Source organism: Dendrobates tinctorius, unplaced genomic scaffold (assembly GCF_039654945.1).
Source record: "Dendrobates tinctorius isolate UK_male_01 unplaced genomic scaffold, ASM3965494v1 ptg000016l, whole genome shotgun sequence".
Lineage (NCBI taxonomy): Eukaryota > Metazoa > Chordata > Amphibia > Anura > Dendrobatidae > Dendrobates > Dendrobates tinctorius.
The window spans coordinates 9,282,051-9,299,027 of NW_027361684.1; the positions used below are offsets into that span (position 1 = coordinate 9,282,051).

The 16,977-nt window shown below is 43.2% G+C and overlaps 1 protein-coding gene across 4 annotated transcripts in view; it reads right to left on the reverse strand.

Moving 5' to 3' along the window:
- SSH2 (slingshot protein phosphatase 2) overlaps nt 1-16,977 on the reverse strand; it is a 260,325-nt gene that overhangs the window by 10,756 nt on the left and 232,592 nt on the right. For all 4 annotated transcript variants that reach the window (XM_073565426.1, XM_073565422.1, XM_073565425.1 and 1 more), the window contains 8 exons: nt 13,933-14,054; nt 9,967-10,032; nt 9,031-9,096; nt 8,726-8,920; nt 7,548-7,641; nt 6,763-6,891; nt 2,211-2,257; nt 826-972 (listed from right to left, as the gene is read on the reverse strand). In XM_073565426.1, the coding sequence (XP_073421527.1) occupies nt 826-972; nt 2,211-2,257; nt 6,763-6,891; nt 7,548-7,641; nt 8,726-8,920; nt 9,031-9,096; nt 9,967-10,032; nt 13,933-14,054 (866 nt within the window). The remainder of the gene's footprint in view (nt 1-825; nt 973-2,210; nt 2,258-6,762; nt 6,892-7,547; nt 7,642-8,725; nt 8,921-9,030; nt 9,097-9,966; nt 10,033-13,932; nt 14,055-16,977) is intronic.

Consider the following 16,977-nt stretch of genomic DNA (forward strand, 5'->3'; position numbering starts at 1 on the left):
CCATCAATCACCTGTTACCAGCTCCGGCAGTGACTGGATATAAGTAGTGTACTGAAAAGAACATCACAGCTCTGCATACTATAGCGGCCATTGCCAGGTACTGCTTTATCAGCTCCTATAATAAGACTGCCTCTGATAGGATACTGACAAACTATCCCAAGCATACATCATCAGTATCATACTAGTGGAAAATCCCGTTAAATCAAGAGTTCTTAGCACAAGGAGGTACAAAAGATCAATTCTAGAGAAGAGCAAAAACGCAGGCTCATGGTCCAAAGACCACCGTAAAAGCGCTGTGAACCTCCTGCTGCCTGGGGTCATCTCCAGGGCCTATTCCAATATGTAGACTTGGCATGATGTCATCATTGCAACATGATGCACGCACGATATCACGCTGAGCCTGCTAGTCAGAAAAGGACTTGAAGATTCCACGACGGGGTCACAGGACCCTCCAGCTGCCATGAAATAGTGACGTAGCCGCTAAACCAGGGTCCTGCAAATAGGATTCGCTCAATACACAGAAAATGGGTCAGATTTACCAAGCAAAATAATCCACAATTTAGTACTATACATTCTTTACATTTTCACTGGAATGTTTTAGAAGGAGTCTTATGAAGGAGTCATGGGTAAAGGGAGTTGGAAGATTTAATTGTGCAAAATATAAGTCGAAACTAAGAAATCCAAGAAGTGGCACGCAGAAGGGAGAAATCGTCAAACATGTCTGCTACAGAGTACGCAATGTATCATTCAGCCGCATGCGTCACCGTGTTTAATTTGGGGCAGTGTCTGTCCTTATTTGGGACAATTATTTATCCATGTACTCACTTAGCTTTCGAGATGAATTTGTATGTATCATTCCAATACGCCAGCAGGTCCGTGCCTTCCTCATCATACACTCGGATATTGTGATATTCAAAGACTCCAGGAAAAAAATTATCGATCTCCCTTGTGACGTTCAAAATGTATCTGACCCTGTAGGAAAGATGAAGGGAAAATGGATTAATGTGGTGACCTTACAAAACAAAAAAAAAAAAAAAAAAAAACTTTATAGACACCAAGGGCGGGGAAAAGACTTCTGCAGATCTCACCATTAAAGTAAAATAATATAGGAGGTTTAGGGTTAAAGGTTAACATCTCCTTTCATTAGACATCTGTTTTACCGCACTGCTCACCTTTCCCATAAGGTTTTCAAAAACAGTCGTAACCGCATAAAGGTTATGTGAGAACAAATGGTTCACAAAAGTAGTCGTAGTTTCACAGCCCGCACATGGCACAGCACCGATAAAAACAGGGCCATAAGCTAACCGTGCACAAAAATCAGTCTGTTATGACTTGGTGCATGGTTGTACCGTGTGCTGTTCAGACACCGTGAAAAATGCCCACACAACCTATATCTGGTTTACCTATGAAAAAATGACTGGGTGTATGTGCCCAGACCTGTGTAAAGACCACGTCACATTACAGAGAATCACTGGCACCATGGTCACTCCCTATAAAAACAGCGCCCCTTTTATCCAGGCTATCCATAGCATGGCAGCTTAAAGGACATCCAAATAAACTTCAATACCAGATACAAACCAAGGGTAAAACCGGCAAAGACTCTTACAAAAAAAAAAACAAAAACCTGACTGCTTAATTTTAATTTTTAAACCCAAGATATGTTTTGAGATTATTAATAAAAGTGAATGACCTAATTAAAGGAATTGCTGATTACTACTAGTCCTATTACAGGGACCAGTCCAGAAGCCAGAGCTGTGAAATGCCTTGTTTGACAGTTCTCTCCGACAGACCCATAGCTGATTGTGTGTGTGTGTGTGTGTGTGTGTGTGTGTGTGTGTGTGTGTGTGTGTGTGTGTGTGTGTGATGTGAACGGCGGGGGTCCTAGCGGTAAAAAAAAAAAAATCTTGAAATGGATAGGAGACATCCTGATAAGCTGGGACCTCTCCTTTACGGTGCATCCATGCACATATCCAAATCCTTCTCGTTAGGGTAAATTCACAAGAGCTTAACAAAATTAAGAAAAAAAAGTAATGAGATTTTATTTCCCTCGTTTGTCATCCGCATACAAAATAGATGTATATAAAAATTGCTCCTCTGCACTGCCCCATAGGATAACATTTGTTTGAGCGCCGTTCGTTGTTTTCACGGACATCACTCGGACTGAAAACACGGTGTTGTGAACGAGTCCCATACACAATGAAGTCTCTTACCCTCTGGTCTGCAGATCTTCCAGATTGGAGGCGTTCCACTCGGAGCCCTGTAAAAACAAACACCAATTCAGTAATGACTCCAATGAGCTCACTCCAATTATTTAGTAAGAATTCATCATTCATCTATATAAAAAAAAAAAAAGTAAAGAAATTTAAAAAAACAACAACCATCTGCCAAACTCCTAATGTAACAAAGGGGAGATCTACAAACTCTACAGAACAGATATTTCAGTGAAAGGGTTAACAATTAAAGTTCCTTACTGTTCCAAAAAGCTTTGCTAAGGCAGGAATAACACACAGAAACATAGCATGAAGGCAAACAGATGACCTCAGCGTCCATGTAATTGGACCCATCTGAAAAGCCCTTTCCAGAGAGGAACAACCTGTCAGACCAGGTACATCCTCCAGTGAAGGTCACGTTTCCACTGGTCTCACAGGAGCTGTAAGAAGCCGCTTTCAGAGGTCCCTAAGGACCACCAGGATGTATGTGTGCGCAGGGACAATGGCTGAACACAGCTGCATCCTGGTGCCAAACAGGCAAAGTCCGGGAGACTTACGGGACGCTACACAGCAAGGCTGGCCAAAACTATCTGCCAGGAGAAAGTGTGCCACCATGACCACCACATTACAACATGTTTAGTCCCCCTTACGAGTCACATGAACCCTGGAGTATCAGACAGATCACAGTGTCACAAATACAGACGTCATCCAGAGCAACTCAGGACAGGTCCCTGATAACCATCATACGGCAAAGTGATAATGACCAGTGATGGAAGTCTTCCCGGAGTCCTAGGGGTCAGGTATGACCATAATCACAAGCACATGCTGGACTTTCACTGACCCTACTGGATCTACTGCAGCTCTGGGCACGTGACCGGTAAAAGATGGGCTTATAAGGGTCAATGAAACCGCCGTAACATTAAAGGAGTTCTCCGGGATACGCAGTATAACTTATGAAAAAGAGAATTTTTTTTTTTTTTTTGTTTAATATTTTATCCAGCATGGAATGTTACAAAACTTTGCTAATCACATTATTAGGGAATTTGGCTTTATTCCTCTTAAAAAAAAAAATAGCATGTAAATGGCTTCCAAGCCCATTCCATCTTCCAGTCTATTTGCGTCCCTTCAGCTGCATTTGTATCAGAATGTAGTCGCTTGGAGTACAGATGATGGTAGTGACAGGGTCCACACCTGTCTCCTCCTCGATGTCCTCAGGTGTGGACCGTGCCATCATCTGTACTCCAAACGACTACATTCTGATATGAAAGCAGCTGAAGGCACGGAAATAGACTGGGAAACTCTCTTGTGTTTATCAGAATTATCTACGGCAGTAGTTTATCTCAAGAGGTAGGGCTCGTGCAGAAGTTTGTGGATCTTGGTCCGATCACACACTGGCCGCGGGTCTCCCGACCTCATAGAAAAATATCAAGTGGTCATGTTCCAGTGAAGAGCACCGAGACCAGTCTGTGCATTGTGATCAGTGATTAGACATTGATCCACAGACATCTGCTTGAGACATAGGTGCCAAGCTGACCCTTCACTGCCATCAGCTGTACTTCAAAATGAGTACATCCAGAAATAAATGCAGCGTAGCAGGCAGACTGGGAAACAGGAATTCTTTTTAGCAATGACGACAAATCCCCCAATTAAGTGATTTGCAAAGTTTTGAATATGAATATATATATGTATGTATGGTCTGTACAGTGTGGGAGGAAACCAGAGCACCCGGGTTGCCAGATTTTACATTACTATTTGCACAAAAACGTTACAAACTTTATACCACTTGCAGCCGGGACCTGCAACATGAGAATCAAAGCTCAGCCCAATCATGGTGTCCAACCTATACATATTCACACTACATGTGACCGGTATTTGTACACTCTCTGCTCTATGACTATTAGAGGTCACATTGGCTACGGAAGCAGCTAAGGGGGGCACAGCCCTGCACTTCGCTATGCAGCTGCTGTGGGTAGCAAGAGTTGAACCCCATTGATCTGATAACTATGCTTTATTTGTAAAGCTGGCCATACACAACAGATATCCGTCACAACAGATATCCGTCAGCTGAACCATCATTCAGTCATCTCCTCTTTTCCCTCTATGACAGAGTCGCTGCCGGACACCCTTGTCCCTTAGAGCAGCGGTTTATCAGCACAACAAACAGAAGGATGGACTGTTAAAATTCAGCAGGACATCTCCCCGTTATCGGTCAATGAATCAGGAACACCCCATATGCAGTGACAGGTCAGTCGATCCCACCAAAATTGGTGGGTTTGACAGACTTATCTATCCTGTATGGGGGCCCTAAGCCCCAGATAACCCCTTAAAATGATACAGATCAAGTAGTCACTACAAAGAATCCCGAAACCAATGCCAAATACCAGTCGTCACTTGGAGCCGGCCTCATGCTTTATGCTAATGTGCAGTCATTGCATATTTGCTGATGTTAGGACTTCCGCTAATTTTTTTTTCATGAGCGATTCTTCCTCAAGGTGCCGTCCATATCTTGGCAATGGTCCCTGGAAAGATTTTATAGCGCTTTGGGATGAGTTATCCCTACAGGGTCTACGGGCAGCTGCCAAGAAGGCTTCTTACCCCCATACACCCAGCTTTGAAGCTAGTCTTCCTAGTACAACAAAGCCTGCTGTCTCCACCGCGGCTCACCGTCCTCCTGTTACCAGTGATGGAGATCAGTGTCCTCGCAGTGTAAATAGTCTCCCGTCCCTAGAGAGCCTGCCGGTCATATGGCATTAACCTCGCCTGGCTTCTAAGCACTGCTGCTGTTTCCTGCTCTCTGATGTGATAAAATAAGCCTCAGGGATCCATTCCTCCAGAAGAGAAGGATAAGCGGGGCCTGCGACATGTCCTCTGCCTCCAGTGGTGAACACAGAGCTGAGGAACTGTGGGAACAGACCGGATGTTATACCGATGGGGGCCTACACTAATGGCGAGAGTACAGGACCTTATAAACTTGCTCTACGCATCATAGTTGGATGTAAATGGATTTGTCTCAATAGTCACAACTCACACAGTGACGTGACCCAAAATTAGAGCAGACGACCTGATCCAGCTACCACGTCACTCAACATTTCATCTGCATCAAAACTACACTTGCCCATGAGATACCATTATAATTTGCCCATGGATCCTAGTTTTGAGCTAAAAAAAAGTACACAACCTTTTAAAAAGGGGTTACCTCCACCTCTTAAAAAGGGTGAAATTGCAAAGTGCTTGTAAAGGTAAGGAACTTTACCATTTGCTTTTTATTAAGGACACGATCTGTTAAAAGAATGGAAAGGTTTTTTATTCTACAATTTACTGCTCATTGCCGAGGTTACCAGCCACTTCTGCAGTTTATTAGGCCGGTCTCCTAGGCAAGGAACACAGCAGTTCTTACAAGATCTACTCCATGGAGCTTGCTAGCGCTGCTTTGAAGCTGTCCAGAACTGTCAGTTATCAGGAGAGCATTGCCCCAAGTCACGCAGGAAGCCAAGAGATAGGGCAGTGGCGCACTCCTGAAGACAGATGTTGATAAATCTCCTTTACGACAAAAGTATTAAGGATTAAAATCCTAGTCCGACCACGGGCTAAAAAAACCAGAGGGGACAATCAAAAGGATCCGTAAAGCAGTCGGCACAGGTGCTATAGAGGACAAATCATGGCACTTCTAGAGTAGGTGCACAAGTAGGATCCTGGGTTGTAATTTAATAGAAAGAAGACTTGGCATTCAAATATGGTGAAATAATGTTGCTTTAGAGACCCGGTCGGAGCAAGACTTTCATCCCCAATATGGGTGCACAAATATGCCCATCTGAACCTGTGAGAAGTGTCTATTGAGAGGGAAAACGTGGGGTACGATAAATGGATCAATGCCAAACTCAATGCTTCATTAATAGCTGCTCAACGTGCAGATTTGCACACAATCTCACCACCAGCAAAATCCAGCTAAGAAAATTCATGTTGAGCGCGGCTGGCGGGGATGGTTTTCCCGCTGAAATGAGGCACTGATGTATAATTTTGATTTTTGTTTATTTGTGGAGCCATGTTGTTTATAGGCTCAATTTTATGCAAATATCTGTGTTTTGAGATTTCTTCTTTTTATTTATTCTTACACAGGAAGAGTTTTACCCTTTAAATAATATTTGCTCTCAATGTAAATTTTACTAGCTATATAAGATGTCATATTCTTTCTGTATTGATTCCTGAATGTTTAATAAAAAAGATCTGATTCAAAAAGAAAATTCATGTTGAAACCTTCTTGATAGTAAAGGCATCATCATGTTGCAGGAAATCAATCTTACGCATTGAAACCACTTCCCCCATAAGAGGACAAATTAGCAGAGAATATAACAGAAGTACGTCACATTTGGGAAGTTCATAATCTGAATTCGGTTAAGAAATAATTCGTAACAGGGTGAGGTCGGCATTAAGCAAGTTTGTGACGTACTGAACATTGCTGAATTTTATGAACCAGAAGAAGCAGCACCGGCTGAACATGGAGCGCCATCCTACAGTAAGTGTCTCTACAGAGAATGCAAAAAGGAGCTCTTACCAGGTACACATGGTCAAAGATTTCAGTAGGGCTATCCATCTGTCCTAGGATCACAATCATCTCATTGTCAATGAACTCTTTGAATTCTCTCAGGTTACACACCATCTGCATCTCCAACTCGGTCCGGATCTACAAGAGTAGAATCAATTATTGACTGCACAAGTATAAAATCAGGGAATATGTCAACTTTCAACATGGCTCTTGACTACGCCAAATGAAAATATCACCTAACTCTGCAAGATGCTTGATGATTACACCCCAAACTGCATCTTGGTATATCTAAATATAATCTAGGATGAAGATATGTGGACAGATCTGTGCGCAATCGTGATAGAAACTATATAGTAATAAATGTAATAGACCAAAAAAGTTACAGATGCAATACCAAAAGGACATGAAGGCAACCTTAAAAAAAAAAAATAAAAAAAAAATGCTGGGTATTTTTTTTTCCTTGAATTCCTTTGAAGCCCCTTAGGCGAAACGCAGATATTCGTGGAGAGACTAGGAAATGATGTCCAGACAGGTTGAGGGTCTCCTGTCCACGAAGCAGCAGCGTCATGCATGCCTATGAGGTTGTCACGTTAGGGTCAGGAGCCCCCAACCAGTCTGGTCACCACTCCGCAATCTGAACACACTTCACAGATGTCAGAGTTCGGCGTTACACTTTGAAAAACCCACCCTGAAAACAGATACATCAGATATTGCTACGGGTGATGTGAACAGTGTTCTGATAGATCTCACTGGGACGAGAAGATGACAGATTGAAAATCATCGTTTTTCCTCACCTCTTTGGATGTGATGTTCTCCAGGTCCTTCTGCATCATGATTTCTCTTAATTTAATTTTAATCAGACGTTCTGTGCGTTCTCGCTCGGTCGGGCTGTTAAAAGACAAGTGCCAGTACTTAATTCACTGTGCGTTACATGCCATGTTATCATAGGGACAGGTGCTGGAGTGCTGCGAGGTGAACATTCCCCATGTTATGTCATAGGGTCATTATGCAGAGAACGGCCAGTTATGTTCTCATGGCTGCTACACGACGGCTCATGTCTCCCCCACCTAGCCAGGAGCTGTATGGTCGCAGGCCATTTATGGTTCTGTAAAGTAGCTAATCGCATGCCGTTAACCTCGATTCCTGAAGCCTTATCACTCACTGCAAAAATAGCTCAAGTAATCACTTATGATGCTGCTGCAGGACATCTCTGCAAAAGAGAAGACAGGTCCTTTTCATGAAGTGTCCACTACGGCTAGGCGACGTATTGATGTGGCTGGCCATTTATTATTTAAAATAGCACCTGCTGCCCCCTTACAATGGCACCCAAATATTCATGAAAAGCACATATGGCAGTGGAATCAGTGTTAGAAAATAGACTGCACCTATATTAAAATAGGCTGGCCTTAAGGAGCGTCAATGACTACGGTGTTGCACACCAATACACAGCTCCTTGGGGGAGGACATGTTTTCGTAGCAGAGATCCAGTGGTGTAGGCAGTCCTGACTAAAGAACGTCCTAAAAGAAACATGGAATTTAGGGTTCAAAAACAGTCTTAGTGCCACATATAGGCAGCCATCCTGTAAGTCACTGCTTCAATCCACAGTAGGTGTACTAAGAACATCATTTAACCCAGAGATCCCGGCCTGTAGACTGCTGTTTAAGTTCTTTCTCCCCATCATTACAGAGCAGAGTACTGGTAGGGTGGAAAAAATAGCTTATGATGCAATTTTAGGGTACAGAAGTCATGCCCAATCAACTAGTATTCTGCTTTCTATTGACAATTAGCAGGAACTCCAAAGCAGCCATCTACACATGAGCATCTCTAGTAAAGTGTAGGGCTTGTACCTATAGAAGACACTAAAGACCGTTTTCTTCCTTCTTGAGGAGAAAATAAGCAGACCAATACATTCACCAACTAACCACACATGCCTTCCAAAAGCCACGGGAAGAGATACATGTAGGAACTTACACGTCAGTGAAGAGCACCGGTGAATCGGAGCGGTGAGACTGAACATCTTGCATAGCATTCCATTCGTTGACCGACGTCTGGTCAGAGTTAATATGACTTTCGTAGTAACTAACCCACGTTAAGAAAAGGCTGCCTGGGTAGTAATTGTTGGCACGAGCTACCTCGCAGGCTTTATGTAAGCTTTGCAATGCAGACCTGCAGAAGAAGAAGAAAAAAAAAAGAGCTCCATTAGGCTCAAATAGAGAACACAAAATGTAATAATAAAAAATTGCAAAGTAAAAGGAAAGACGAGACTCTCAACCTACCACATGGCTTGAACGGACACTGGTTTAAATATGTGAACCCTGTTGTCTGTAGATACACTGAACCCCCTAGAAAGCAAGTACAAAGAACTGGGTGAAACCTTCTAGATGGATAGGAGAACAGAAGAGTAAGGCACAGCTGCGTCTATATCTTTGCTTAGACGTTCGCTTCTCTAAGGTCAAAAGTAAAACTACATTTACAATGAATATATCTTCATATATTCAATTATTCAGTGAAAACCTTTAAAAAAAAAATGGACTGAAATGTTCTATTCATGGAGAAACAGGACCCAGAAAGCAAAGATGGAAACCACTAAAGCTGAAACCTTCATAAGGCCTCATTCAGACGTCACTGTTGCATGTACGTGTTCTATGCATGTTTTTCCACTAATACAACACGTACCACTATATTCTCTATGGTGCTGTTCACATGTCCATGTTTTTAACGGACCGTGTGTCAGTGCAAAACTCATGGAGTTTTTTTTTTCCAGGTATGACGGATGAAAATGCTCAATACGAGTCTATGGGTCCATGTAAAATAAGTACAGCACACGTATGGCATCAGTGTACGACCCACGTTCAGCCCGTACTTATCATAGAAAAAGAAGTGAAGCTGTCATTTTATTCATCCATCAGTGAAAACCACTGATGGTAAAAACGGACACACTGACCACACACACGTATCATGTTTTTACATACGTGTTTAAACCCAGACGTGTGAATGGGGCCTAAGACTGAATAAACTGAAGCCATATCATTGAGTATTTGCCAACAGTCACGACATTCCCAAAGCTGTCCTACAGACCGGACTGCAAGGGGTGTAGAGTTTGTGATTATATAAATGAGGGGGTGATACTTGGGGAGTTTCTTAAGCTAAATGGTGGGTCATGAAACCCTAAAAGTAAAAGGTATATTTGAATAAAATGATTTGAAGCTTACCCATCTCCATCCAGGTGTATAAGTGTGTCACTCCACAAAGGAAGAACTAGGCCCATGGTGCAAGAACTGTTAAAATACAAAAAGAATACAAATAGGTTAAATACTATATGCACCGAGAAACCAATTTTCGACACTATATATGAACCGGTATTGAAGGTTTGATGGTCTCTTAAAGTTCTAAGGGTTAAGACCCCGTCACAAGTTTGGTGACGCAACAGCGATCTCACCAGCGAGATCGCTGTGTGTGACAGCTATCAGCAACCGGGCCCCCTGCCGGGTATCGCTGATTGTTCATGAAAGGTCAGGACTTTTTTTGGGTCGTTTGTCTCCCGCTGGCCAGCACGAATCGCTGCGTGTGGCAGGCAGGAGAGCAACGACCAGCGATCAGCGCGCTGGTAACCAAGGTAAACATCGGGTTTCTAAGCGGCGCGTGGTGCTTAGAAACCCGATGTGTACCTTAGTTACCAGCTCCCTGCATCAGCGTGCTGGTAACTAACATACACAGTGACGCCGCGCGCTCGGCGTCGCTGGTGCTGATCGCTGATGAAGCTGTCTGTTTGACAGCTCACCAGCGATCATGTAGCGCCACACCAGCGATCCTGACAAGTTCATATCGTTGTCGGGATCGCTGGTGAGTCGCTACGTGTGACAAGGCCCTTAGATTTTGTGATTTAAGACACCTCAAAAAGGCTCCTGTTCTTGTACGTCACGCCTCACTGATTTCTTTTTTGCCCTAATGAATTGTCAGGAAGAATACCGCACACAGTTGTTACACCTGGTGGCCTATAATTGATAAAAAGCGATCGTTTACAGGTCACCGAGCTGTCTAAAAATGCTGCTCATCTCCAAGATGAATCTCAATGTGACACGTGTCTTGATGACCTGAAGAAGTCATTTTCTCAGGTCGTGTGGACTGTGAATGTGATGAGTGCATGGAAAAAAAAAAACAAAAAAAAAACAAAAACACACAAGGATCTCATGGTGCGAGGGATATTTTTAGTGAGAACTGATTAAGGAAACCTAGCAACCTTCTCAGAAACCTGTCATAAATATTGAGGCCTGTAAGCCTGCGAAACTTGACCTGTTGATCTAAAAACAGCTTGGCTTCTAAATAGAGTTCTCTGCTCCGGCACGGTCACCACACATAATGGACATCATCTATGCTACATTACGTCCAGGGAGCGTAGAAACAGTCCAAGGTGAAGTCAAAGATTTTAGCCTCTTTGGCTGAAGAGCACTCTGAAGATACCACCACAGGGGCACCACTGTGGTGTATTGGAGTCAGCCTACCTTATGTGTGTGATTGATGTTTTACCTATGCAGAGGCATAAGAAGAATATCAAGTGGCTTTAAAAGCATGTCAAGTTTTATCAAGATAAAATCTGATGTTTTTAGAGTCAAGTTGTGAAAACAAAAAGACCTGAAGAGCTGGATAAAAGTGAGAAAAATGCATGTCCAAAGTTCATAAGATGGCCAAGATAAAACACACAAAAAATGTGATTGTGCATATCTAAAAAAATGATAAAATGATCACCATGGTACCTGTCCATGGGGACCGTGATCCCAACCAGGGAATGGAAACTCCAGACTGATGGCTCTGATCAAAAACTATTTTATTGCCTGGAGTAATTACTAACTCCAGGCAAAAATTAAATTTTCAGTTTGGCCTATTGCAATCACTATAGTTCATACTGAACCTGGTCCTCATTTGTGAAAATATCCATCAGTGCTCTGACTATTAGCCATTGGCCTGCAGCAAAAAAATAAAAATAAAATAAACCACAGCAGAGCTTGCTTTTTGTAATCAGCTTTTTTTTCCCCAGAGAGCAGGTTTTGGCTGCAGAAAACCAACGTGTGAACATAACCTTGTATGCATTTTGTGTAATTTTTTTAAAATCATTTTCCTTTTACATTGGGGCAAGTCCTATTACATATTAATGTAAAATCACAGGTTCCATGACTAAAGGTGCGGTTACGTCTGTCGATTAAAATACCGCCGAACATCAACTTGTTTGCTGATCGAGGTGGTTTATTTGCTTGTTTACACAGATTAAGGGTACTGTTACACATAGCGATGCACCAGCGATCCCGACAACGATATGGATCGCTGGTGCATCGCTAAGTGGTCGCTAGTGAGCTGCCACACAGGCAGATCTCACCAGCGACATCGCAGGGGTCGGGGGTCGCTACTTACCTGTCAGACGCGGCGATCCTGACGTCCTCCCGCCCGCGTCGTCACAGCAGGAAGCTGACGACGAGAAATGGTCCAGGACCTTCTCGCGCAACCAGCGATAACCAGCGGGGGAGCCGGTCGGAGGCATCACATGTAGCGATATCGCTAGCGATATCGTGCTGCGTCACAAAATCGGTGACCTTACAGCGATATTGCTAGCGATATCGCAGTGTGTAACGGGGGCTTAATGCTAAATGATCTGTAATAGATTGGCTGCCAGGGCAAATCCTGTTTACACAGGACTATGTGCTGCAGAGAAGTGTGATCTTTTTGTGCAGAACATCCGAAGAATGAATAAATAGCGACTGCTCAGCCAGTTTAAGCTGAATGATTATTGATAAATCGCAGTTCCGAAAAAAGCTCCTTCACGATAATCTTGCAGAGTAAATGGACTTTTAAATGTTCAGTTATCAAACAATGAAGTCACAAGAGAAAATTTCCTACTAGTGGGAGGAAAAAGTACAAGACAACGCACTACTATAGAGAAGTTCAAACACCCGTAGATGAAGATGGCCGTCCCGGTCTCCACGCACACCCTGTCTGAGGGCGCTTGTTCAGCTGTCTCCTTCCTCCCCCGTTGAGTAACAGAATGACTTTTTTTTTATAAGAGAGCAGAGGAAGACATCAGCACTTCAGGAACATAGCAAATATGATGGTTCTCCGCTGAGAGACCATTGGTGACCAAACATCACATGCCGGTCGGTCTCGTGTCGGAGGGCTGCGGATCTTACACCATGCGCAGGTGGGGTTTCAAAACAAGCAGTGAAATATTTTCCATAGCGACCAGACTACAAGGCTATGAATAACATTACACTTCAGATTCCTGGCATAGCTGATCCGTGCTTTTCCCTCTCGCTGCTGGCTAGAAAGATGGATGAGAAGTGCGGAGCTCTCCAGCTGCCAGAGAAAACGGGAAATCAAAAGGAAAGAAAAACCCGAGACCTGCGACATCCAAGAAAGAAGGGAGAGTAAACAGAAGCCCGAAGTGTGAAATTTGGGTGGTACCTAAGAGGAAAGAACATTCTGCAAATCGGTTCCATGACAATTGTGTACAAGATAATTGTGTACGGACAATTGTGTACAGAAAATTGTGTACAGGCCAATTGTGTCCAAGGACAATTGTGTACAAGGACAATTGTGTACAGGGCAATCGCCTTGTACACAATTGCCTTGTACACAATTGTCATTGTACACAATTGGCCTGTACACAATTGTCTGTACACAATTGTCCGTACACAATTATCTTGTACACAATTGTCCTGTCACCCTGCAAATCATGACAAATTCTGGGAAGTTGTGTTCCGATGGAAAGTAAAAGCTCTGTTCACACTCCAGATTTATTATAGACCGACAGTATGATTTCTCACAAAAAGGTCTGATGTCCTTAAGACGATCAATCTCATGTTATGCAGCTAATCAGTGAGAATATGGAGCTTGCTACCAATTCCGAGATATTATTTCAGGATGCAAAAAAAATTCCATGCAGATAAGTCTAAGTGAACAGGCCAACTAAACACATACATGAATTGAATGCAGACTGCCAAAAAAAAAAAAATCTGGATTTTGACACGGAACCTGTACTAAAATCAGTGTTAAGTCCTGATTTTTGGAATGGACCCCAACAACTGAGAGAACAAATATTAATCCAAGATACCAGATATTACAGGTGCAGTTGAAACTCTTGGCTCAGTTAAGCACTCATATATGGGTATGCCCCACTTATTATTACGTACCTGTCATTACAAGCAAAATCCATCCCCAGCACAATGCTCTCCTCCGTATCCTGCCTTCCGTTTGTTGATACGACCACCATATAACGGGTACGGTTTTGATAGGTGCTTTCCAATTTTACGGCCTAGAACAAAAACCATATAAAAAAAAGGTGACTACCGAGGACTTAAAATAAGTACAACACAGCAAATAAACCCAGAAAGCGACAAATGGAAACCAACCTGCATGTTACCTTGCAGGTCCTACAATGATCAGACTTGATCAAGTGCGCTAGAAGCAGCAAAGTTTTTCACAAGGACAGAAGCTGATGTACTTTCATCACAATAGATGACGGCAATCCAGCGGGCCGGGACATCGTTACGCCATATGAACACATTGCCAAGAGGAATTAGCAAATATTAAAGTCTCTACAGGTTGTTCTGACATTGGGCGTGGGGAGACAAGTGCACGCTAGGTGCTACACTTATCGAAGTAAAACTGCAGATTACAGCGCCTACCACTGGAGAAGCGCACCTAAAAGTATTGTACTGGGCACAAATGAGCGCCGATACAATTTTATATATTGTGTGAGGTAGTAGCCATTATATTCTACTACCCCAGAAAGTATAAGGCAAAGCGAGTGCCAGCGAGCATTACATACGCCAGTGCAATACGGCTCAGGATTTACATAGTGACGGCTGCCTAGCGCTTGCTTGTACGTCGTCCTCAGGAAAAAGGCTCTTCCTGAACAGAGTGCCACATCAAAGAGGACATCTGCATGGTCGTGAGACACCACAGGGATTACACTCCATTGTATTCTCACGCTCAACTCTGCGCCCAGTCAGGGCTGACTCTGCAAGAACACAAGCCTGAGCAGTGCCAAGTCGTCAGGAAACGCCACAGAGTGCCTGCGATTCCAAGAAACCAGCAGGCATCACAAGCGGAAGAAAGCAAGAGAACAATACTGATCAATCAAGGTCAGAGCCAAGACTGGTGGTGGGACAAAAATAGGTAAAATTAATCTGTCCGAATCAGAAACGGTTCTAATTTAGTACATTTGCAACAAATAACACATCTATGGATATAAATCCACAATGAACATTGCTAGACGGGGACGTCAGTGTTGTATACGGCCACACTGAACAGAATGTATTGCTCTGCATGTCAGACACTAGCAAACGAAGTATCAGTAGTAGGTAATTTGGGATTACGGTATATTGCCAGTTATAGGATCTGATGGCGTGTTCTTTTCCTGCGGGGCATACAATACTACTTTGTCTCTTTACAGGGATGATGGCCAATGAGGCTTGGGTTGACCTCTGAATCTAAAGACCATGTAGACAAAGTGCAGAGGAGGCAAATCATCGACCCACAACCACCGGCTAATACGGCGCCGACATGCCAATGCTAAAGTGAAACAGGTGCACGTGCATCTTCCCAAGGAACTTTTAGTGAAGGTCTCGTTCTGGCATGAGCAAACTCAAACATCAATCCTCCACTTACTTTTGCATTATATGTCAGGAGTCCGCGACATATAATAATCTTACATGAATGGTGTCATTAAAAGGGAATCTGTCAGTAGGACCAACCCTCCCAAGCAGTCTATAAGGGCATGCAGGTCATAGGAAGCGGAATACAAAGACATCTGGGTATGTGCAATCCAATGACTTATTCCAGAAGATCTATGGGCCGTACATAGATCTTAATGAGAATCTGCCTCCAGAGCTGTACCAGAGGAAGTTACCAGTGCATGTAACCACCGACAGCCTTCTCTTCTGATCTACATGTCTTGCACTGGTAACAGTCTTTAATTTAAAATTTATTCTGAAGGCAGATTATCGGGAAGATCTATGTCTGGCTCGTTGATATTAACAGCTCATTTACATAAAAGAAAAATAAGCATTTCTCTGGAATAAGACATTATATCACATATCAAGTTATTTTATTCAAATTTCTAAAACCCACATGCCCATACAGACTGCTTAGAAGGGTTTTCCCCATGAATCGCCAATAAATATTATTCTTAAAGGGAAAATCTTCCATTAACCATAAATGGCAAAACCAATTTTCATTTTTTTCCTTTTAAGAGCCATAACTTATTTTTCTTTTGACACACTGAAGCTGTATAAGGGGCTTCATTTTTGTGGGACATACCATAGTTTTGACAAGTAGAATAAAGTGACGTGTGCACAACTATCGAGGGTGCCAGAGTAGGTTCCCACACCATAAATATGTATCAAAAGACTCGGCACTCAACTTAATATGATCAATGACGATATTTAATGTTGTCCACAGCATAGTAAACAGAAAACTAGGGTTGAGCGAAACAGGTCGGTCAGATTCAAAAGTCGCCAAAGTCGGGTTTCCTGAAACGAAACCCGACCACAGTGTGAAGTTGGCCATGCGGTCGGCGACCCAAGCGTCAAAGTCGGGTTTCGCCGAATGCTTGCACGTGACTTTTTTCAGCCAATGAGAGAAGCGTAGCAGAGGGAGAGGGAGAGAGATTTTGCCGCCTCAGGGGATAAAATTCATGCGAGGTGTTTGCAGTCCTCCACTCACTGACGACTTTTCTCCCCATTGACTTGCATTGGGTTTCGTGTTTCACGAATTTTCCCCTATAGTCGGCCGATTTCGTTCGACTCGACTTTTGAGAAAGTCAGGTTTCATGAAACCTGACTCGACCCTAAAAAAGGCAAAGTCGCTCATCTCTACAGAAAACGTTTCGTCAAAAGTCAGACCTTCATCAGTTACCGTTCTTTGTTTTAATAATGTCCATAGACAATAGAGTTAGCTAAAACGGAGTAATAGCCAATGAAGCTATGTCACGTCAAATGGGAGTGATACTGCCTGCATCGGTGAGGCGGATCTGTGTGGTGGTGCATATCACGATGTGTCAGAAGCGGTATCCACAGCTAGTCCTGGATCTAGCATTAGCGGTGGATACCGCGTCTGGCACATTGCACTGTGCACCACCACACAGATCCGCCTCACCGATGCAGGCAGTATTACTCCCATTTGACGTGACATAACTTCATTGGCTATTACTCCAATTTACCTAACTACAAAGC